This window comes from Pipra filicauda, unplaced genomic scaffold (genome assembly GCF_003945595.2).
Source record: "Pipra filicauda isolate LSUMZ 115617 unplaced genomic scaffold, ASM394559v2 scaffold75_size2874737_pilon, whole genome shotgun sequence".
Classification (NCBI taxonomy): domain Eukaryota; kingdom Metazoa; phylum Chordata; class Aves; order Passeriformes; family Pipridae; genus Pipra; species Pipra filicauda.
In genome coordinates this window covers 1087352-1111030 of record NW_024104931.1, presented here as the reverse complement: position 1 = coordinate 1111030, position 23679 = coordinate 1087352, and the positions used below count along the sequence as shown (strand labels likewise).

Genomic DNA, 23679 nt, shown 5'->3' with positions numbered 1-23679 from the left:
GGCCACCCCACCAACTGCACGGTGTGTGGAGAATCACGCCCTTAATCAGAGACAGGTAACCCAGCCTGCTTTGCCCTCAGGGCAGTTTCCGGAGCCCAGCAGGAGCATGGTGCCTCCATGCAGGCCCAGGGCCTGTACCTGTGTCCCACTGTCTCACGCCCATGCTTCAGTCACCAGCAACCAGTGATCACAAATAAGCGAAAAGTGTACAAAGGCATGGGGAACCAAGTGGTACTTCCAGGCTCAGGGAAGCACTAGTTAGTTTTTCTCATTTCTCTGCAAATATCTTGGCAACATAGTTTTCCCTGGCTCCAGTCCTGCACTCAGTCATGGGCCATGCTGGTGCCAGTACTGCTCAGCATAGTCTGGCATGCATGGTAACCAAAGCAGTTTTCGCGACTCTTGGTAAATATCAAAGCTGGGGATTTTTGGGGCTTATTTTACAGCAAGTTGAGTAGACGAACCAATAAGGACAAAGATAAATGAATACCTGTTGCCCTTGGCTCAAAATGAAACAAGAGAGACAGGTCACTGGCAAAGGTTAGTTAATATCACTTACCACACTGTCACGGAGTCGCCCTTGGCCCCTGACGAGAAAGGCAGAGGAGGCAGTTTTTCAAATACAAAGTGAGAACAATACTGTGAAAAACTGCAAATGGCCTCCAAGCATCCCTTGCCTGTGACCAGCTGCAGGCCAAGGGAGATGTTGGATGCCTTTGCTCCCAGGACAGCACACAGGGACTCTCACCTACAAGGGGACGGGGGCAGCAGGTGGGGAGAGGCTGAGAGGAGGAGTAATGGAAGGGAGCTAACACAAAGCTTTGGGAGCATGATGCGCTGCTCATGATTGCAGGAGAGAGAGTGAAGAGCTGGCAAGACCAGGGACCCTTCTAGGGAAACTGAGTTCCTGCTGCCCATGGGCCCTGCCACTTCTCAGGGGTCCAGCAAGAAGAAGGGAGTCAGGTGTGCAGTGTGGAGCTACAACCTACTGTAGGTGGATCCTCAGCCCAACATACCTGCAGTGCCTCAGGCCTGGTGCTTTGAGGCAAAGTGGCACCTACCTTTCCTTGGGAGAGAAGAGGTAAGAGTGGCTTTGCAGAGGAAACTGGGGTAGTATGTGAAGGACACCAGGGAGCTGCGACAAGCATCTAAGCAATAGAAAAGTGATGGGGCTCACCTGTCTGGGATTCAGGAAAAATATTGTACCACATCATCCTGGGGAGAGCTCTGTTCTGAACTAGGGAGTATGGGAAGGAGCACAAGGGTTATGACCTGAATGTAGATCTCACAAAACAGGAGATAGGCATGTGCTAGATGAGGCTGTTGGCACATCAGGAGTTCCTGCTGGTGGTCCTGGTTCTTGAGGCACCTCAAGTATCTCAGAAGCAGAGGGACCTGCAGGTGAAATAGCCGGGAAGCATTAGTGTTGCTGAGTGGGGTTATGTCTGACAAGAACCATCTGACACCATGGGGTGGCACCATGAACCATAGAATGACAGAAAGGTCTGTGTTGGATGAGATCTTTAAAGGTCATTTAGTTCCAACCCCCACCATGGGACACCTTCCTCTAGACCAGGTTGCTCAGAGCTCCATCCAGCCTGGCCATGAACACTTCCAGGTTGAGGCATCCACAACTCTGGGCAACTTGTTCCAGTGCCTCACCACCCTCATTTTAAAAAGTTCTTATATCCAATCCAAACCCTTTTCCAACGTAAAACTGTTGCCCCTTGTCCTATCACAACAGGCCGTGGTGAAAAGTCCCTCTCCAGCTTTCTCATAGGCCTTTTAGGTACTGGAAGGTCTCTACGGTCTCCCCAGAGCCTCCTCTCCTCCAGGCTGAACAGCCCCAGCTTCCGCGGTTTTTCCTCAAAGGAGAGGTGCTCCAGCCCTCTGCCCATTCCGGCGGAGCTGCTCTGGACCCGTTCTGACAGCTGCCCCCCGGGCCGAGAGCGGTCAGCACTCGCAGCGCTCTCCCCGGCCGCGCAGCACGCAGGGCGGGCGCTCCGACACCCGCGCCCGACAGTGCCCCAGCGGGAGCGGTGCCGGGGCCGCCCGCCCGGCCCGGCCCCGCCCGCCCCGCTGCTCCTGCGGCCGCGCGGCGCCTCCTGCCGGCGGTCCCGGCTCCCGCCGCCTCCTCCCTCCCCGCCGGAGCGCGGGAGCAGCCCTGCCCGCGCCCGGGGCAGCAGCGGGGCCGGGGGCAGCCTAAGGAGCACACGCGAGCGGGACACGGCGAGGCCACCAGAGCGGCCGGCACGGGGGCACAGGGAGAGGGAGAAGAACCGGCCGCGCAGCCGCTGCCCGGTGCCCAGGCACTGGAGCACCCCGCCCGCCGACGGGCTCCTGCGTGCCTGTCTCCAGCCACTTCGTGTGCGGATTTACGTGAGCACGAGCGAACCTCTGGCTGGAGCAGCCAGCGAGCGAGACAAGAGCTGTGTGCCAGCAGCGGCTGCCGTCCTCAGGGCTCCTGCACCCAGGGCCAGCAACTGCGGCTCTGCCTACAGCCAACTACAGCCACCCACGGAAGGGATCCACGTGTGTGTCTGTGCGCTCATCAGCATGAGGGGTGCAGCCCCGACGACAGGCTGGACCGGGAACGTGGGGCTGGCAGCAGCCCCACATCTATCAGGCTATCGGCTCCAGCACCACCGTCAGCGTACGAGATCACATCAGCTCCGCCCGGCAGCGGCCCACAGCGCACCTAACACAGGATGTGGTGGTATGGAATGGCCAGGAGGTGCTTCCGGCCCTTTGAGAAGTGTCCGTTGACTTTTCCAAGCCAATCCACATTACCAGTCCTCGCCGTACCTTCCAGGCGGGAGGACACTGCCACAGGTACAATAATTGCTATTTTGGTTTGGAAGCATGTTCTGGCATGCAGCAACATAGGATGTGCCTGGCATGTGCCTGCTGCTCCTCCCCAGGCCCAGAAGATGCCATGGTAAATGCACCAGCCTGAAAGGTGTTCAGTAGGACCACCTCTCCCATGGCAAAACTTGTAACACTGCTAAGGTGGGGGCTGGGTTTCAAAAGGACACGTGCTACTAGACTCAGGAACATCAAGTAGCCTGTCTCCTACAACAACCAGGAGGGATTTGCAGCCCTCAGGACTACACAAGAGATGGAGCCTTTTCCATTCAATACTCACAGGCTGTGGCTTAAAGAGGAAGAGGCCCAAACTCTCTACATTAACTCCAATGGGTTATATCCTAACCAAGCCTCCTGAAAAGAAATACCTAAAGTTTGAGTGGCAAACCCCTTGGTTTGCAGTAGAATGGAATGCAGCAGAAGGTTGTCTGGAGGACAGAATCATGGAGTGGTTTGGGTTAGAAGGGACCTTAAGGATCATCTCATTCTAACCCCTGGGCATTGCCAGGACTCAAATAGCTCCTGCCCAAGCCTTGGCTAAGCATTAAACTGATCCATCCCTCTTCAGCTACTGCCTTTGCCACTGCTTCTAGCATGCTTGGTTTCAAAGGGCACCTTATATTTCTCATCCAAGCCAGCTGTTTTCATAGCAGAAATTTTTACTGCAGTGTGGCTATTTGCCAGAAAAGGGCCATTGTCTGCCTCCACAGCACTGCCACTGCTTCTGGAAGGTATGTGACAGCTGACAAGCTCTCCAGGTGAGCAAAAAGCACAAGATGCCTGTAGCTGGATCTGATATTCCACAGGGAGCACCTGCTGACCACAAAAGAGGAAAGTGATACTTGCAGGAGTCTGGAAATTCATTACCATGTACACTTTGCAGAGGGAAATAAAGTCCTGAAGAGATATGCAGGCCCAGCAAGGGCTCTGTGTCCTTTCAGCAGAGCTTGATGAGAGACAGAGGTATCGTATTTTTTTCAAAGTATGAAGATTGGCTCCTGACAGCAGCTGAGGAATGGGTCACATCTGAGCCACCTACTCCAGGATCTGGGCAGAAGGAACAGCAAACATACAGCTGCCCAGCTTCAAGGGCTGCACAGCAGGCAGTGGCAGCCAGGCCAGACGCTGTTTTTCTCCACCAGCTTTGTTTCAGGTCCTGCCCTTGCTTATCCCTCTAGAGAACCTCAGCCAACAAGTTCTCCTAGGGCAAAAACCTTGTCTCTAACAGATCTAACATGCTTCACACTAAATAAGGCACCTGGCAGCATTTTGTGAGGTCTCAAAGGAAGAAGTTATGGAATGGGAGGGGAAATCCAGGAAGGAAGTATGAAGAAGAGAAAAGACTAATGTCAGATATCCCCAGAGGTTAAGGATTAGAAAAGGGGGCTACAGAGAGAGAAACATTCACTAGAGAAGTAGTCATGCTCAAGGAAGACCTCCTCCCATGCTGTTGTCACCTTTAGGTCAAGCTCATCTCAAACTGCTTCAGTGCTCCTGGCTGGAGAGTGCATCTGTACCAGATGCTGAAAGTTTCTTTTCACTTGCAGTTTGCATCAAAGTAGCCTCATCCACAGTGGAAACAGGTTGGACACTAGGAGAAGACTGGGTGCGCCACTGCTCCTCTGAGAGCCCTCAGTGGTGCACATATGTGAAGATGGGGTCTGCCCCAGTCATACCTTTGAGTCAGGAACATAGCCATACTGTCAGGGCTTGGTTATTCATATGGGGATGCTGATTTTTCAGTTCCAGCACCTGACTGATTATCTTCTCAACCTCCACACTCCTGTGTTCAGCACCAGCCAAAGCCCAAGGCAAGATTTCAGGAGCTTTCCCAGCATGTCAGTTAGGGGCAAGGCTAGGACCTGGCAGGGACCCAAAGGAACTATTCTATACCTCCATCCACAAAGGGATCACAGCCACAAAGACATCATGATAGCTCCCCCCTCTCTTTCTCATCCCTGAAATGAGTTCAAATTGCTGTAACTGGGACTGAAACAAGAAGGACCGGGTAAGGATGAGATGGTCTCCCTCTGCCTTTCCAGCTGGCAAGCCATGCCTGCCTGTCCTCTTTGGTGCAGCACTGAGCTACTTCTTGCTTGACAGCAGTCAGAGCTGCCTCCAAGGCTCCCAGCTTCTCTAGGGTGAATTCTCCCAGCCCACAAGTACTAACACAATCACAAAAAACAGCTCTGGGACCTGCTCTACCATGCCACTCAGCCAGGAATGCACCCAATGTGTTCAGCCCTGGCACATGCTGCCACAGTGCTGAGATCTTCCCAGAGCCCACTGTGGCCTGACCCAAACAGAGGTACGGGAGGACGGCATACACAAACATAACATTTACTGAGAGATACAGAACTGAATATTATGAAGGACATACATGGATGGAGAGGGTAGCGACACCACTGCAGAGGGCAGCTTGGACCCCCTTCCCAGCATGCCAGGAAAGGAGCTGGATGCTACCAGACAAGTGACAGAATGGAGATAACTGCGGCATATGTGTTTGTATCAAACAGACCATCATAACATACATTTCTATGGGATCACGTCTAGTGATTATATAAATCCTTATAGAGATTGCTGTATAAAAACTTTGTAAAAAATACTTTAAAAAAGTGTAAAAATGTGCATTCAAAAGCACGGCCGACACGGACAGCTGGGCTGTAAACATTATACTGAGTGTGCTTGTGAGGGGCGCCTGCGCCACCAAGCCCCGAGAGGCCTGCCCACCAGACGGGGCTGCATCAAGTGTTTGTGGTTCTTGGGTTTGGGTTTCCTGCTGGAGCATGCTCCAGGAGCAGCAGCAGCCTCTGGGCAGGGTGCTAGTGGGCACCGTGCAGCTGCCACTCCTCTGCCTGCCGCCCCTGCTACCCACGGGGTGTGTGGTCCTTGCAGGACATGTGGCATCGTGGGTCCCCAGGGCTGCGAGCAGGCTGGAGGGCTGTGATGAGGTATCACAGGGAGGTTGACCTCACTGGTGCCACTAGCCCTGCTCCCAGGTTCAGCCTCAGAGTACATGGTTGGCAGGTTCCTGATCTTCTCTGTCCCCATATTTGGTCCATAGTTCCCAAGGAAGCCCACTGGGTCCTCACTGGGTCCGCACCAGGTCTGGGTGCACAGTTCTTCATACAGTACATACATTAGAGACCCTGGAACACCCTGCACCACTGTCTCCTCCTCCTGGCCCAGTGCCACCTTCACTTCTTCTCTAGCTGCTCCAGCAGCGGGTTAGCTTCGCTCTCGGGAGTCTTGATGCTGTCTGTCCGCACGATGCAGGTGGGACGGTGCCGGTTTAGCATCAGGATCAGCTGCTGCCTCTCCTGTTTCAGCTCTTCTATCTGGGCCTTCAGTTCAGCATTCATGAGCTCTAGACGCTCAGACTCCTAGCAGGACAGGAACACAACCACATGTGACTTTACTCCAGCAGGAAGAGATACGAGGAGAAACAATTTGGCCAACAGGCCACCTCTGCTCAGTGCTGCCCCTCAGCCCTTGCAGCATGGGAGTGGACTGAAGACCTGCCAAGGCACCAGGTCCCTCCAGGCAGTTCATCCCCAGCCCTGCTGCCTTGTGCTACCTAGTGCCACCACAGGGAAATACACAGCCACTGCCTGGGGCAGGTCTCTGCTGCACCACAGCAAAACCTCTGCCTGGCTGCTTTCTGTGGTCTGGAAGGGTGCTTGGGAACAAACCTATGTTTAAATTTTCACCCCCCCACATCTGCAAGGACCTGCCCTTGTGAAATGACTCCTTGTCCCCCACTGTGTCATTTGCCCATGTTTCACCACTCTTTGCAGAAAAACAGCAAGGTGCTGTGACGATTTTTCTGCTTTGGAGTCAGGGGTGAGTGGGCATCTGGCTTTGAACAGGAAGACCTTCAGGAATTCAGGCAAGGGGCCAGCACGGTGCCAGCCTGTCCTGTGCCATGCTCATGTGGGTGCTCCTGCTCCAGCACTGAGGCAGGAACACTATCATCCCTCCCCCACCACAAGCCCAGAGCCCTACTCCAGCCCTGGCACCACAGGTAAGCTCTGCCTTAGCATATACATGGCCACCACCTTCAGAGCCTCATGAAAAGTGGGGGCCTGTATTTTCCCAGAAAGAGGCACAGGAGCAAGGGGAGGCTGAGGGGCAGTTCAGGAGGAAACGTTGCCTACAGCTGTAGCACCTTCCTATGGAGGTCCCTGCTGTGCCCTGGGACAGACTGGGGCACCCACCCGCTGCAGGAACTCCGTCCTCTCCTTCTTCTTGTTACGACATCGTGCTGCTGCTACTTTGTTTTTCTCCCGGCGCCTTTTCCTCCTCTCCTCTTCCTCATCCAGCTGCAACAGGACAGAGAAACCCAGGTCAGAGCCAGCAGATGTGGGTTGGGGCAGGAGGTAGGGGTAAGCATCTGGCAGCCCCACCAGTGGCAGGGCAAGATGGCAGCCACCCATGTCATTGGCCTCCAGTGACGTGATCTAATCCTCACCAGGAACCAAGTGTGCTGCTGCTACTACTCTGTCCCCACAAAGTGCTCTAACTCCACTTTGTGGGGACACAGAGAGGGAGACCTGTGCGGCATCCACAGCTGAGGGCCTGGCTGGCAGGGGACAGATAACCCTTCACAGGGCTTCTCCCTTCCTGAGAAAGGGCAGAAACAAGGAGAACGGAGCCCCTTCCCACAAAGATGAGCACTGTTTGTCACACAGACATCTATAGGCACAGCTCTGTGAGCACAGTCATTCAAAGCATCACACAAGCAGCCAAGGGTAAGAGGTAGAAAAACCTGAAAGATCTGCCAGCTGGGCCTGACTGTTTCCCCCATTCCAATGCCTGGGACTGGTCTGCTGCAGCTTCAGTGCTGGCTGAGTCACAGGGCAACCATGGTAAAGTGGGGACAGGTCCTGCATCCCCTGTAAAGAAGCAGGACACAGCAGTGCCTGCACTGTTTGCTATGTGCTCTCTGACACAAACCACACAGACCAGGTCAATAAGCCCTATGGGTTGGAAACCTGTAATCAAAGTATTTAGGGATATTTGCTACAAAGCCTGTGTAAACAGCCTATGGCATGCTTACATCCAAGAACCCAAGCCAGCTTCTTCAAGAAAAATCTGAGTGCTGGAAAGCCCTGTGAAGTCAGCATCCAGGTTACACTTAGTAGCATGGATAGAGATCAAAAGGTCCTCAGTGCCTTCATCCACATTTGGCCTGGGACTCTCAAATTTGAGATGTCAGACTGAACTGCCTCACTCCTATTGACTGATACCTGATGGCCAGATCTACCCACATGTAGGTGCACCAATAGTTCCTGCTGGTAATGAAAGCTGCAGGTTCCATCATCCACAGTAAACTGTGCACAGTGCTAACATTCACCAAGTCCAAAACCCACTAAGCAAAACATCTCAGTGTGATGTGTAAGGACTGGATGAAACATGGACTCAGCAAAGGTGAAGGGGTACCTCAAATAAGCTGCATATCTGATACACAGCATGTGGCATGCTTTAGAAGGCAATGTCCAAGTTTTATAGCACAAATAGATTTTGTATCTTCTCTACCTTACTTCTCAAGCATTATACCAAAGTTGCTATTTGAGCTGGGGCTAAAATATTAAGCAAAGTCAGCACAAGCTATACACAGACTTCCATAATGCCAGGCTGCCACCATTCCTTTGCCAAGGCAGTGTCATGGGGCACCATGTACCACACTTAGGAGAACTAGGATGGGAATTGCACTGATACCCCAAGTCTAGTCAGAAATGGATAGCTCACACTATAACCACATAACTCAGATGTGACGGGTGACAGCAGAAATTATCAGCTCTTAAAAAACTTCCTCCCAGAGTTTAAGAGGAGGTGGATATCAGGGTAGCCACGATCCCCCTCTGCACATTTAACAACCACTCATCTCCCCCTAAGACGGCTTCTTGGCCTTTTAGTTCAAGGATTATTGTGAGGGTGCAGAGAAGGAACACGTGCTCACAGCTGCAAAGCTCAAGAAGCACCCCCAGACTTTGCTGAAAAGTACATCTTGGGTTGTAACAGGAACTGGAAGACCAAACAGCAACTGCACAAGCCCTGGGAACTGCCTGACATATTTCCATGCCTCATTGCTCCATTCAACAAGAATCACAGAATAAGTGACTGTCCCTGTCCCCTTCAGCTTCCCTCCACCCTGCAGAGGGCCCAGCTGTGAGGGGTGTGTCCTTAAGATGGAGTACAGATGCTCAAGGAAGTTGGCTTAGCACAGATAGCGGCCGCTTGAACTCTTGGCTCTGCTTTTTGACCACAGCTCCTGTAACTTCATAGAACCATGAAGGTTTGGGTTGGGAGGGACCATAAATATCACCTCATTCCAACCCCCCTGCCATGGGCAGGGACACCTTCCAGTAGAGCAGGTTGCTGAAAGCCCCACCCAGCCTGGTCTTGAACACTTCCAGGGATGGGGAATCCACAACTTCTCGGGGCAGAGTAACTCTCTTCTTCAAGAAAACAGGTTTCCTCCTGTCTGCTTCTGCTTGATTTCAGTTTAGAAAGGTGACATGGCCCTGGTGCTGGGGGTTAGGACTCTACTCAGAGGCACAAGGGCCAGTGATGGTATATCACCAAATGTTATGTCTCAGCAGTTGATCTCCAGGGGATCCCTGTGGGAGGTGTGGGGATGCCTCCTGAATTGCTTCAGTCAGCAGCCTCAGAGACCGAGGTGATCATCCGCCCGAGAGGCAGGGCTCTGCCCCAGAGGGAGCACCCTAGGCAGGTTGCAGTAGTGGAAGAGCCCAGCAGCACCTCTCTACAGCTACTCCAAGAAGAGAGCAGCTTGCCCAGTGAGGCTGTCCATCACCCTGTGGGGAAGCCAGCACCCAATACCCACCGGGTGGGTTTTGTGTGCACTCCCAGGCACAAACACCCCAACACCAGGAGATGCTGGTGCCCCCAGCAGAGCAGAGAGAGCTGCCTGTGCCCAAGCTCACAGGGAGCAGTCTGCCCTCCCAGGCACCACACAAAGCATGGCATGCCTGTTCCCAGTGCTCATGGGCTCCGGCTCCCTGCAATAGGAAAGTAGCTGCAGGCTGCATTGCAAAATTATGTGTGGGCAGCTTCTTGGCTACTCATGGGATAAGCAGCTACCGCTTTATCTCCCTCAGGCTTTTGCTGCAAAGCCTTGCCAAGGGCAGCTCCATTTGCTGTCTTCAACTCCTCAGATTCACAGGTCATGTAGGGGAGGAACCAGCTGCAGGGAAGGCAGTCATGCAGGGGCTGTCAGTGGCTTTCCTCTTATCTTTCCTCCACATGGTGTCTCAAAAACTGGCTCAGAGGACACTCAGCACTTTCAGTACCTACTGTGGGGCAGAACTGCCCTGTCCCTGTTAAGCAGATGCCAGTGAGATCACATGCCCATGCCCACAAAAAGCAAAAGCAGCTGTTGCAGGGCCAGCTCAGAGGTGCCTGAGATGCCCCAGGAAAGGAGCTGGGCCCAGGAAAACAGCATAGCCACAGACTGCTTCTTTCTTCCCCAACCCATGAAGCAAAGTGGGCATTACAGGCCCATTTGCTGTAGGATACCCAGGCCAAGAGCTTGCAAGAGAATTTGGCTTCAGCTGCAAATCCATGACTACTTTGTCCATGGAGGGACCAAAGCCACTACCATCCCCCAAGCCCTTACAATGTCCTCTCATGGCACCCTAGCCCAGCTCCTTCCATTGCAGAGCTGCCCAGTCCTTCCTCAGGTGATCTCCAGGCTGCACAAGCTGACTGGACACTCCCTTGGGCACGGAGCTCCTATGCAAGGTGATCAGATGGACTTCATCGTACCCGCTCTCCCTGCAGGAGTCCACATCAAGGGGCTAAGGGGAAAGAACAGGGACCCTCCCCACAGGTTGGCCTGGCTACTGCTCTTCTGCCAAAAGAGTTGGGCTACATTAAGTGTCAGCACCATTTGAAGAGTGGGTTGCTCCCTGGAACTGCTATTTTACCCCCTTCAGCTCACAGCTCATCACAGGCAGCTTTTCACATCATCTAGCACTTCCTTGCTCCTGTCTCCAGAGAATACACATCACCCCATCCTCACATGGCATCATCCGAAGTAACCTCACATACAAGCACTGTTCAGAAGGGCTGTTTATCGGACCTTCTGAGAACACCCACCATCCTCACCAACGTGGGACCTCTGAACTGGTGGGTTTCCAGCTCCATCTGCAGGCAGTGGGAGGTGCAAACACTCACCACCTGTACAGCCAGAGTCAAAGACTGGAGAACCAATATATAGGACAACCACGCAAGGAAAACGCTGTGCAAGTGTCTCCCTAGTCCCTTCAGCCTAATTCTGATGTGCCAGCCTGCGGTACCAAGCAGACATCACCCACCTTCCCCATGCTAGGAGACTCAAGGTGAAGCAAGGGCCCACCCCAAGCAGGGGGGGCAGGGACAGCCCCCACAGCACAGGCTGAGTCACTGCTGCCACTTTGCACCACTTGCATGTCATCCCCACTAGAGAGGCAACAGCAACGCCAGAAGCACCAAGGCCTTGGTTGGCACAGGTGACAGTTTGTGCGACTCCTCCTTTGGGTGCATGCCCCAACCTAGGGACATGATGGCTGCACCAGACCCCACTCCACAGGCAGGGTTTGAGTTCAGCCAGCTGCCAATGGCTGCAGGGGACCAGTCAGGTCTGGGACAATGAGGCCACCACTGCCAGCCAGTATTGCAGGGACAAAAATTCAGGCAGGTGGAAGAGGCAGCTATGAGAGCAGCTACCAACATGCATGCACATCAAACAGGCAGCGTGACATGCTTATAAAACACACTGCTGGCCAACCTGGCAGAACAGAAAAGCACAGGCAGGAGGGAAACCCAGTCAGGTGCAGACAACGACCCTGCAAGGTCACCTGCAGCCAGCAGCCCCTCCCCGCAAAGACTCACCTCACTTTTCACAGACTGGGGTCTCTTCCCAAGCTTCACCTCCAGGAAGTGGAGCGGCGAGATCATGGCCCCAATGTTGCGGATGTCGGCGCACTTCAGCTCCTCGGCAGTCAGGGCTGTGCCAGGCAGTCCTGTCAAAGGGCCGAGCCCAGGCAGCGCGCCAGCCGTCAGGGACGGGTCGGGGATCTGCCCTGGCATCATAGCAGGGGAAACAGCTTCGTAGGCTGGAGGGAGAGTGAGACATCTCATTACAACCCAGCCTCATGACACAGCACAAGACAAATTCATTCTACAGTCCCATCACCTAATGGAGTGAGAACCAGGGAAGGGAGACGTCCTTCCCCAGGGATAGCAAAGGCAGAGACTAAGCAAAACCTGCATGACAGAAACCAAAATATATTAATCCTGCTTGGAAGAATAGGCTACTAGGATATAGATCAGGAGTATGGCCAGTCTGCACGAGCGAAGATTTGGGAAAGGTCATTACCCTTCGAGCCTGTGCAGTGGATTTTTTAGGTGAGACACAGTGTGCGCTGAACTGAGCCCCCCCTTTAATCCTGAGGTTCATCTGCCGGGGCCGAGCAAGCTTGGACAGTGGCAGTGAGGTCCTCTGGACGTAGGTTTGTTTAGAGTGACCTTCTCTTAGATGGATGGCCTTACAGGGCTGACGAGCTCCATCTGCCCGGGGGAGTTTTTCCCTGGCCGGAATCGAACCCGGGTCGCAGCGGTGAGAGACAAAGCAACAGAAGAACAGGAGCTGGCTGCAATGACAGTAATGATCCCACAGACTACTGGGTTTTGGCACATCTGGTCAGGGCTGGGACACAGCACAGAAAGACCACAGATAAAACTGCAAGATAAAAATCTGCCACTGTACAAACATATCCCAGCACAGATGTGAGGAAGCAAAGGCTGGAGGGGAAATGGAGCAAGGTGAAAAGACTTCTTCTGTCACAAAAGAAAAACAAAAAGTTGCAGTGTAAGTGAGAATAGGATCAGGACAAACTTTGGCAAGTCACTTATGGGCAGAAGAAAGGAAGTTATCAAGAAATATGAAGAACAAGCAGCAAAGAGATAAAGAAATAAAACTATACCTAAAATGGGAAGCTCCCAGAGCTGGAGCTGTTACATCAGTCCAAAAGCAAAGGGAGCAGATGGTTATTGGCTGCAGCACAAGTACATCCCTGCTGTGTAACTGGCCTGGGATACCTACAAGTCACCTATTTACAACGCAAGGAGTCAACTTCTGTCTGCACAGCAACCATTTCCCACCCTTCCTCAACTCAACATGTCCCAGTGTGTGTGCACTGCTCTCCTTGCTCTGCCCAGTCAGACCAGTCCCAGCACACTACAGGAGCCTCCAGACATCCACCCCATCCTGCCCCAGTGCAGGAGGCACTGACACAGCTGGGATGAGGACTAGCAATGTCAGGAGAGATAAGCAGGCTAAAGGAGCAAACCCAACCACTGTGCAGCTTCCTGAAATCACAAGAGCTAGTCACAAGGCAGAATTCAAGGAATAGCTGGGGAAACTCATGGAAGCTCTCATAGCACCAACTGCCAGAATGAGGAGGTGCATTAAATGAAGGATAACATGTACTTGCCCTGCTCTTTCCGAAGCATCCACTCTCAGCTGCTGAGAGACTAGGTTAGAGGTGATATAGACTTTTGGTCCAGGCAGTATAGTTGTGCTAAGCAGAGACACACACACACTTTGCCAAGCCAGCTGCCACAGTTGCTCAGCACTTGCCATCCTGGGGTGACAAATCTATGTCAGTACTAGAATGAAAACTTGAATAAAGCTGCGTGTGACACAGGACTGCTGGGTCACAGAGTCACAGAACAGTTGAGGTTGGGCGCAACTTTTGGAGATCACCTGGTCCAGCCCCCCTGCTCAAGTGGGGTCAGTGGGAGCAGGCTGAAGAGGGTTAATCATAACAAACAGAGAAGTTAAGGATTTCTTGGCACTGACACATCTCTTTACCTCAGAGATTATATAACATATTTGTTAGTGTGAAGGAACAGGAGATAAGCAGCAGAAGGGAAAGAAAGACAAGCATACATGTTAGTCAAGGGCAGAGAGGCTAATGCAAGTTCCTGTACAGACAGGAGGATTTGTAGCAGAGTGCACACAAGCCTCAATGAGCTGTGAGCTGTCATACAGTCTAACCTGCCACCAAAGAGGTCCAGGTGTCAGCACGAGACATCCCCTGGAAGAATTTGCTCAGCTGTGACCAACAAGACTTGAGAAAGAGCATGGAAAAGCAAATGCAGCAAGATAGAGATTATGAAGTGGCAAGCAGGAATCAAGCCCTCTGCTCCAGTCACCCTTTAGGAGACCAGAAAGGGGAGAGCAAACCAGCATTCAGCAGTGCCAGGAGCCCTGCTGTGGGGAGAGGAAGCTGGGCCCAGGGACTGTGATCTGCACAAGATCATTAAAGCATGAAAAAGAGAAGATAGGAAAGAGAGACAAGTAACTTCTGAAGTGAAATGATTCTACTTGATGAAATGGACTCTGCCCATTTGGTGACAGAAAAGAAAGAGAAAATATTTGGTAATGATACTTGACCTCAGAAAAGACTATAGGTCAATTCCTTGAGATTGCAAGGACCTAAACTGATCCAAAGTATTTGCCTTCCACAGTGATTTCTAAACCAGTTGTAATTCCACATCAGCAGTAGTTGCCTTGTACGCCGTCTGGAGATGCCGATGCAGCAGGGCTCTGAAGCTGCACGCTACCTCCCTCCCCCCCTTCCTTTCAGGCCTACACATGACTAAGATGCTTCATCTGTCCAGACACCAGCACCATCATACCCTTAGGCTGCCCTCCAGACAGAAAAATGCAAGTTATTGTGCCTGAATCCCTACCGTGTTCCTCAGAGACTGCCCCTCTCCAGCAGAAAAGCACTAGGTCAGTGAGGTGGCATGGCAAAGGGGAAGTGACCCCAGAGGCTCTTCCCAGGACACATTGCCACAGGACACAGCTGTTGTGGCATTAAATTAAGTCTACCATTTTGGGATAGCTGCACACACTGCAGATCTAGCCATTTCTCAGATGCTGCCACCAAGGCAACATGCTGTGGCACTGAGGAAGACACCTGCCAATAGCAACACACCCTGGGCCAGCTGTTGCACGACCCTCACCAGCAATCCCACAGATGTCCATACACAGTTTGAACACCTTGAGTTTAAGCAAAAATTTAAAAAATAAAATTAAATTAAAAAAACCATCTGAAGTCTCTATCCTGCAAATACCATGTGAGCTGCCATGGAACAAACTGATTTGGGGCCTTGACCCACCCTTTCACAGGCTTCAGGCTGGAATTGCCTTGAGCCCAGCACTGGATAATGAAATCCATTCTGAACTTGGGGGATCTAGTTTTAATTTATTCACAGAATATGCTGAGTTGGAAGGTACCCATCAGGATCATGGAGTCCAACTCCTGGCCCTGCACAGGACAATCCAAGAGTCAGACCATGTGCCCAAGAGCATTGTCCAAACACTTCTTGAACTCTGGCAGGCTTGGTGCTGTGACCACTTTCCTGGGAAGCCTGTTCCAGTACCAAACCACCCTCTGAGTGAAGAACCTTTTCCTAATATCTAACTTAAACCTCAGCTTCATGCCATTTCCTAGAGTCCTGTCGCTGGTCACAAGAGTAAAGAGATCAGTGTCTGCCCCTCTGCTTCCCCTTGTGAGGAAGTTGTAGACTGCAATGGGATCTCCCCTGTCTCCTCTTCTCCAGGCTGAACAAACCAACTGACCTCAGCTGCTCCTCATAAGGCTTACCCTCAAGGCCCTTTACCATCCTTTTGGCCCTTCTTTGGATGCTCTCTAATAGCTTTATGTCTTTTTGATATTGTAGGGCTCAAAACTACACACAGGACTCAAGGTGAAGCTGCACCAGTGCAGAGTAGAGCAAGACAATCACCTCCTTTGATGGGCTGGCAATGCTGTGCTTAACTGTCATCACAACATGCAGCTGACAGCACCCAGGCTGGACAGTACAGGTCCTCAGCCAGACTGAATGCAGAGTCACTGCAATTTATGAAATAAAGAGCAAGGAGAAATCTGTTTTCCAGACTGTGGCACAATCTGGCCCCTGAGTATCCTCCCCCCTGCACTCCTGAGCCTGGGGCAGCTCCCTGGGGACAACTGGCTATTTGAGGAAACAATTTTCTCTGGCACATCTTTTCCTTTTACATCTTTGATCTGGTAGCTTAATATGCCTTGAAAGAGCCTCTGTACCAGTGTAACATATGGCACAGGTCAGAGTGAAGGAGCTGGCCTAGTATCCAGTATGCTCTAAAAATGTATCCTGGATCCAGGGACTGCACTGCTAAAGCCCACATTATACCTGCATCAGCGTAAACTAAACCTAAAGCTGATCAAACAAAAGTGCCAGAAGTCACCTGGAAGAACATATTAAGATGAGCTGAGAACTAGGTGGAAAGGGGAAAAAGTGACTTCTACAAACAAGACCTTGCTCAAGGGTCAAGAAGCTCAGAAGCACATTGAGAACTCCCAAGAGACAAGTGCTTGGAGAGGAATGTAACACCATTCCCAGGCAGGGCTATAACCACAGACAACTAAGAGAGAGATGTCATCCCTCTCTGCAGAGCAGGGGTGCAGTAACAGATCATCCTGCCCAGTTCTTGATGGCCCTCAGCCCCAGGCATTGTCACTTCCTGCTGATTGAAGGGACTCTCTTGTTCCACTCCTCTTTCTCATGTAAGCACAGCTTTTTTTTCCATCCTAAGTCCCAGATACTTTCACATTTTTTTCTGGTTAGTTCTAGAGGTAAGAAGTTGTACTTAGATCATGTAAAAAAACCCCAGGGCATGGAATTCTCTTTAATACTTCAGTCTTCTTCCTGAGGCCGTTACCCTGGCAGACATGTCTACCTATAGCTCTAGCATATTTCTACCACATTCACCTGGTAGGGCAGAAAAAACTTTGAAGTTCAAGATCTGAGTTTAACCTTTAAATTGCAGTTTTTCAATACCACATCTTGCTGGATGGGGTGAATATGGCTGGTGCCTTGCCAATTCATAATTCCTTTCTAGATATTCCCTTGCAGTGTTTGTTATTTCTAAGGCACATGAACCAACTCACCTCTGTATTCCTTCACTTTCTAACACAGTGCTTTAGATAGGATTCTTATTAGATTTTTTCTGTTCAGAACTGACTCATAACACAGCCTTTTTTCCTCAATGCCAGGCAGTCTTTCAAAGTCTCCTTACATGAGCTTGGAAGTGTCATGTCTCCAGCAAAACCTAGTTTTCTGCTGTCCTACAGCTGAACCACACAATTCTTGCATTGTATCAGCTATGCTTTTTCACATAATGAAGCCAACAGCAAAACAGCAAGGGGAAAGAGAATGTGCAGTCTTACATACGACCCTGGGATCTGCATGACACCAGCTGCTTAAGTTTACATTCACCGTAGCTATGCCTTCTGTTCTAATACTATTCATCAAGATGCTCCAGAGTGAATTAAGAGACAGAGAAGCCTTTCTTACAACTTCAGTTTAAGGATGAGCATCTTATCTTACTCAATGCTCTCTTCAGCAACTATCTTTGCAGCAAAAATCTGGTCAACACTTGAGTTCATGGGTCAAAATTCAGTTTGTATATCCTCAGATTGGACTCTACACTCTCTTTGTTCTGGTTAAAATGCTGTAACGCAAGACTTGACCTCTTGCCGAAATGTCTGTAAACCCTCCTAACTAATGCAGTAACTTTTGCATCCTTGCTTTGGCACTGTTCTTCTTGTGTTCTCAGTCAACTCAGTCATTTTATCAGCAGTCTCATCCCCAAAGAGCTGACAACAATACAGCTTCCTTTGTTCACCTTGGTTTTGCTGCATCTTTCCTACCAGTGACAACTGTTTCTGTGCTTTGTCCCCCAATTTTGTCCTTACGGTCAGCAGTCTGTGACACTGACTGATTTAATATTTCTTAAAAGCAGCAGACATTACTTAGTTTTTCTCCTATTGCTGGAGTCTGTTATCTTCTGGAGCCCACGACTTACAGGGAAGAAGCTTTATGAAGTTGGTACTGTCCCATACAGTTGCTCAGCTTCCTCAGTGACACTGTCCCCATATGTCCTCCTATTCTTTCTCCTGCAGTTCTAATCTTCATATGCTTGGGTGCTTTTTTGTGTTGTTGTTTTTTTTTTTCTTCCCATACTGATTTTGTTGCTGCTTTTTCAGGGGACTCTTTGTTTGGTTTTTGGTTTGTTTTTCTTTTTTTAAAGAAGCTGATGTTTGCACAGCAGTTACGGCATAAATCTAACATGCGTAGGCATAATTCACGTAACCCAGTATCCCTGGGGGCTTGTACTCTGGTTGCTAGCCTGTATTCACACCCCTCCTGCCACCTCCTCACTGCTATTCTTACCCACAGACTAAAACTGGCACAGGAATGCCTACCTGTGTTGAAATCCTACGTTCATTTCCTTGTGCAGAGACTGCCTCAGTTTGTATCCACTGTTCTCCCACGACTATCCTATGCATCCTCACTTATCCAGAGGTGCTGTTTGTTTCTGTACAAACCCAATGCAGGTGCTACTGTTGCATCAACAGCATCATCCTGTAGAGAGGACTATGACATCCCATAGCAGGCTCTGACAGCCACATTTCAATTTAAACTGCCATTACTGAGTTATCTCTGGTGTCAGTTTCCTTGGCAAGAGTGAAGGCTATTTGCAAATTTATTTTCAGTTTTGCTGTTTATAATATAATCGCAGTTTCTTACAACATAAGCTGACATCTGCAGTGGTTGATTCAAGTACCCTTCCGATGCTCAGAGAGCCATTCTAGCACCTAATATTGCCAGCCAGTAGATTCTGACATTCTCTATATACCAGCATGTTTCTCTTTTCCCCATCTTAAGCACTGCACTAAGGCACAGTCTGTCCTACTAGCCCTCCTCTGTGCTGCCTGCAGAACCAAGGCCACGCTTGCCTGCTATTCTCTCACTCCAGGCTCGACCTGGGTGCCTACTATTACTTGTCAGCTGCCACACATCAGAGCACTGCCAAAGTCTGCAAGTCACCATACAAGCAATCTTTGATCTCTTCATCAGTGTGTTAGCACCTAACATACTATCACCTTTTGTATGTACCTTCTTGGAGCATTTAAGCCACAGCAACTGGCCTTTCATATGCTCCTGACCAATAGGCAACAACAATTCTGCAGTGGAGATCAGAAGCAGTGCTACCATCCACGAGAAGCAACTTCTGGTTCCTTAAATTCTACTACAGCTTTATTGCCATTTTTAAACTTTTTTTTAGCTCTTGGCTATCAAATTAACTCAACCTGTGTGTGATACATTGATCTTTCTAGTTCCTCCTGTTAGCAGAAGGATGATTTATACAAAAGCCCTTTCCTGACATACCCAACTTCTCATGCCCCAACAATGTAACTTCCTAAACAAAGACAGGGCAGTTGGCTACAACTCCTTCTCTGAATCACTGAGCCACTTGTTTTTTTTCCATCTAGACTCTTCTGTCTGAGGAGACTGCAAGGTGTTGAGCGTCACTGTAGCCTACAGACCTTCTTCCATCTCAAGGTTTAGGTCCCAGTGAGCACCAAGTTCAGCATGACCAAGTTGAAGGAAGAAAGACTCCGTGCTCACAGTGCCACAAGTACCTTGCCATGCAACTATGGCTTTCCTCTGTTGTCTAAAATGTGATACTCTCCCATTCCCACACAACTGCTATCTGCTTTAGATGCATCTAGTTTTGAGCAGCACTTTACAACAGGTCATCTCTCTCCTGTCTAGCTTCTTCTGGACTGCACTGTTAAAAGCAGTAACCTGAAGGGCCAGTGCCAAGGGGCATATTGCTCAATGTCAGTTATTTGCCAACTATCAGAACACAGCAGCAGACAAGCCCTTTGGGGTAACCAGTCTTTTTAGATACCCATGCAGTAGTGCTGGTAAACATGAACTTTACCAACAGCCGCTGTGTATTCATTCATTCATTAGTTGAACCAGTTGATGCAAAGGAACCCACCACCTGTAGCATACTAAAGAGCTGTAGTGACACCTGCTGGGATAAAAATGTGCATGCTCTCTCTTTACCAAGGATCTGACATTACTGTTTAATGCCATCGGGGAAATTGCCCTTTATTTAAAGGCCAGTTAAAGGCACGATCATTGCACAGCCTACCAAGTGGACCAAGGTGGAGCACACCGCCTCAGTAGGCCAGACACCATAGTTACCTCACTATCTCCACACTCCACTTCCATTCCAAGACGGAGAGACAGCTCCTACAACCCAGGTTCTGGATTTGCAGGACCAAAGATGCATCTCTGCCCTTCCCATAGACACCTCTGGCTGCCACCCTTGCTGTTCCCTTCCTCCCAGAGGCAACCTCATGTGGTGGGAGAAGAGTTGCAGTGTTTGTGAACACCCACTTATGCAACATCCCACCTCCCAGTTCACAGAGTGGAGTGGGGGGCCACAATGCTAAAGAGAGGAAGGAGCTGTGAAGAACTGTACCTCAGGAGTTGGAATTCTAAACCCATTTCACGAGTGGGAACATTCTGGCTCGGTCCTGCACATCTAGCTGGCAGGAGGAACATCCAAGTCATTCACAGACAGAAAGCTATGAAAAGCTTTCTAAAAACAGGAATGCAGAGAGCCTTGCTGCCCTTCCTCCTCTCCTCCGTTAGGGAAGCTCACAGCTCCCTACACTGCACGCATGGGGCAGCCCAGAGCAGACAGCCTCTCTTTGGCAGAAATGCTGTTTTGCAGCCCCCCATTCAACGGAGTACCACCATTAGGTCCCCACACCTGCCTGTCTAATGCTTTACCTTCTTACCCTTTTTATGAGGAAGGGGGATGGTGGTTCTCCAGTCCTCAACTTTAGAATAACCCTCTTTTGCCACTAGCAAAGCAGTCAACTCACAGTCCTTCTTTCTCCCTGAGCATTTTCCTCCATATCTTCACAGGGTAGTAAAAAGCTCTAGTTTTGCTGCTCCAACCACTGCAATGCAGCAATTGACTTGCAAGCAACCTGTGACAGCAGGGTTGTGTACAGCACCTATCATAGCAAGGCTCCTCTATTGCAATAACTGAAAAAAAATTGCCATTGATTATCACATTATCTCAATCAATTGAGATTGCAATTAATTATTTTGGGGTTGCACCGCCATATGATGGCAGTATGGAGCAGAAAGGTAAAAGCTATCCTATTTCTACTTGAAACAGGTCAAAGGGCTTTGAGGAGGAAGGAATATCCTGGTCTGAGAAAGGCTGCAGCTCAGACATTGAGGTTAACAATTGACTTGTTGAAATTCCTCAGGATCTCCCATAACCACATGTGGTCAGGGCTAGAATCTGCTTCAAGAAGACAACCCTACCCTAGCACAGAGCTCTGCCCCAGGGGACAAGGATGGCATCAGAGATGAAAGGCCACCCCCTAAAAACTCTTCAGAATTATGCCCTGAATGCTAGGGTCATTCACAAAGACCTCTAATCCATATAAAGACCAGCTCTGGCTAGTTTGCCCTGCTCAGCTGAGAGGCCCGTATGGACCTTCAGCTCCCTGGCTGCATGTTAAAATAGCCTCTGATGTTTGGAGTGATACTTGGACAGTCCAAGCAACTGAGAAATGCAACTAAAAACAGATGGCATCAGGTTTGCTGTGCCCCCTCCATGCTGCACTGGTACTGCAGGACACATGTGTGCTGGCAAGGAGTCCATGCCGCTCACCATGGCTCTGCCTCCTTTGCTCTTGGGGCCAGGCCCACCACAAAAAGCCCACTGCAGTGAAAAGAGCCTCTTAACAGCTTCACACTCAAGACATTGCATGCTGCCAAGTACCTGGCCCAGGCAATGCAGCTGAAGTAGCAAACACTAGCACAGGGAAGGTGACCACAGAGCAGACGCTCAGCACTGCCTGTGCTTGAGCAGCCTAGTTGGAGGAGAGGGCAGGAGGAGACAAGAGGTGTGAGGGAGTATTTACTCTTCCTTGGCAAGGAATAGAACACAAAGACCTTTGCATCCTGTAAGGAAGGAAATGCTCAACTGTGAAGATGCAGGAAAAGCATCCATAGGTGTCTCTCCAAGGAGAGAGAAGCAGCAACCTGCACACTAACTCGGCAGATTTTGTTCATCCTCCAGACCCCAGGAACAACCAATTGCTGCATGACACAGGGATGGTATGGATAGCAGCTCCTGCACCCACACACTCAGCCCCCAGATGGGTAGGTTTTTGCTTTTTTAAATCACTAGGAGTCATACTAAGAATCTGAACTCCAAAGACTGGCATTCCCAGATGCCCCCACACAAGCATTCACCAACAAATTCCCAGTACAGACTCTGGCAAGAGCCTCCAGATAGAGTTTTTCATGCAAATTTTCCTCAAAACTAGCTAAAAAATCCTGGTCTGAGCTGCAGAAGCATTTGTTTCTGCTGAGCTCTTGGAGTCCAAACACACACACACACTCACAGTTTGGCAGTGGTTGTGTTCCAGGGCTGGTAATGCAAGCCATGGAGCAGGCTGCCAAGACAAGCAAGAGAACGAGCCAGGCCCCGTTTCATTGGCCACCATACACTGCATATGGCCCTGGAACCAGCCAGCAGAGTGTTCTCACCCTCCTTGAAGGCATAGGAGACCCTGTGTTTTCAAATACACCTCCACAGGGCCTTCATTAAAGGAAAATGGAAACATAATGTAGCTCTTGCTCCCTTGGTATTTCTCCCTTTCCCCCAATTTGCTCTCAAACCTATTTCCCTTCCATGGAAAAAGAAAAGTGCCTCCTGGAGCAGACCGTGCAAAAGAATGCAACTTCCATTCAACTCCATGCCTGACTGCTAAAGCGGACTTGGGACCGCGCGGTGGGGGCATCTCCAGGGCCCCTTTCCTTCCCGGGGCCCCGCGGGCTGGGGGCACGGCTCAGCGACAACCCGCCTCCCCGGCACGGACCGCCGGCCGGGGGGAGTCCGCGCCCCTCACCTGCGCGCCCGGCCGGCAGGTGAAGCGGAGGCGAGGCGGGCGCCCGAAAGCGGGGAGAGGTCGCCCCGCAGCTGATCAGTGCGGGGGCAGCAGCGCTGCTCTGAGCCGCCCATGCGGCTCTGCGCACCCCCGCGGAGGGTCTCCGCGCACCTCCGCGGTGCGCCCGACTGCCCGGAGGGCAGAACCCTGCCCGCTGCCGCGAGATGCCGGGATGCTCCTGCGGGTGCCCTCCGCCCCAGCCCCCGTCGCCGCTGTCCGCCACCCCCGCGGAGCCCCGCGCCGCCGCCCGCCCCCTGCCGCAATCCCGGCCCGCCCGGCGAGCCCCCCGCCCGCGCTCACACCCACCGTGCAGGGGGACCGGGCTGCCGGGGTACCCGCGGGGCCCGGCCGCAGGGGCCGGGCGCGGGCTGCGGTCTCAGCCCCGCCGCCCGGCTGCGCGGCGCTGCCCCGACCCCCGGGTGCCGGTGCCGATGTCGGTGCCGGCAGCCGCCGGGGCGCCTTGGCCCACCGCCGCCGCCGCCGCCGCCGCCGCCGCCGCCGCCGCCGCCGCCGCCGCCGCCGCCCCCCGCCGTCCCGGTGCGCGCCTCCCGCAGGCTGTGGCAGGCGACGGGGTGGGTTGCATCAGCCCCGGTTATATAGCGGCCCCTGGGCTGCGGGGAGGGGTCGGGAATGCGGAACCGGCCGGGCTGCCAGCGCCACACGTCAGGGAGGGCGGGGGAGCGGGGCCGCGGGGCGGGGAGCGCCGCGCAGGGGTGGGACCAGCCGGGACACCTCGACATCCCGTACCTCGGCATCCCGCACCCTGCACCCCGTGGCGCGGCGTCCCGCACCTCGCGGCCCGGCATCTCCGCATCCTGCACCCTGGGACTCTGCACCCGCCACTCCTTGGCACCCCAGTGCCCCTGCAGGCGGTATCTCCAGCATGCTCCGGCACCCCTGGACCGCTCCG

General features: G+C 51.7%; 1 protein-coding gene across 2 annotated transcripts; it reads right to left on the bottom strand.

Annotated features, from left to right (window-relative positions):
* Positions 1-1307: 1307 nt before the first annotated feature.
* JDP2 (Jun dimerization protein 2) lies at positions 1308-23167 on the bottom strand. 2 transcript variants are annotated; one of them, XR_005566589.1, is made up of 5 exons: positions 23076-23167; positions 11764-11987; positions 7083-7187; positions 5397-6248; positions 1308-1395 (listed from the first exon to the last, which is right to left on the bottom strand). XR_005566589.1 is itself a non-coding variant. In XM_039389680.1 (3 exons), the coding sequence occupies exons 1-3, from the start codon at positions 11962-11964 to the stop codon at positions 6063-6065; spliced, it is 492 nt and encodes a 163-aa protein (XP_039245614.1). In that variant the 5' UTR covers positions 11965-11987; the 3' UTR covers positions 5190-6062. The 2 variants fall into 2 exon arrangements, 1 of the variants encoding a protein (XP_039245614.1); XM_039389680.1 differs by lacking the exons at positions 1308-1395; positions 23076-23167 and having other exon boundaries at positions 5190-6248.
* Between the last annotated feature and the right edge of the window lie 512 nt (positions 23168-23679).

Coding starts and splice junctions, on each gene's coding strand:
- JDP2 (XM_039389680.1), bottom strand. CDS start 11,964: ATGATGCCAGGGCAGATCCCCGACCCGTCCCTGACGGCTGGCGCGCTG. Junction 7,188..11,763: donor CCCAGTCTGTGAAAAGTGAG/GTGAGTCTTTGC, acceptor GTCCTGTTGCAG/CTGGATGAGGAAGAGGAGAG. Junction 6,249..7,082: donor GGACGGAGTTCCTGCAGCGG/GTGGGTGCCCCA, acceptor CTGTCCTGCTAG/GAGTCTGAGCGTCTAGAGCT.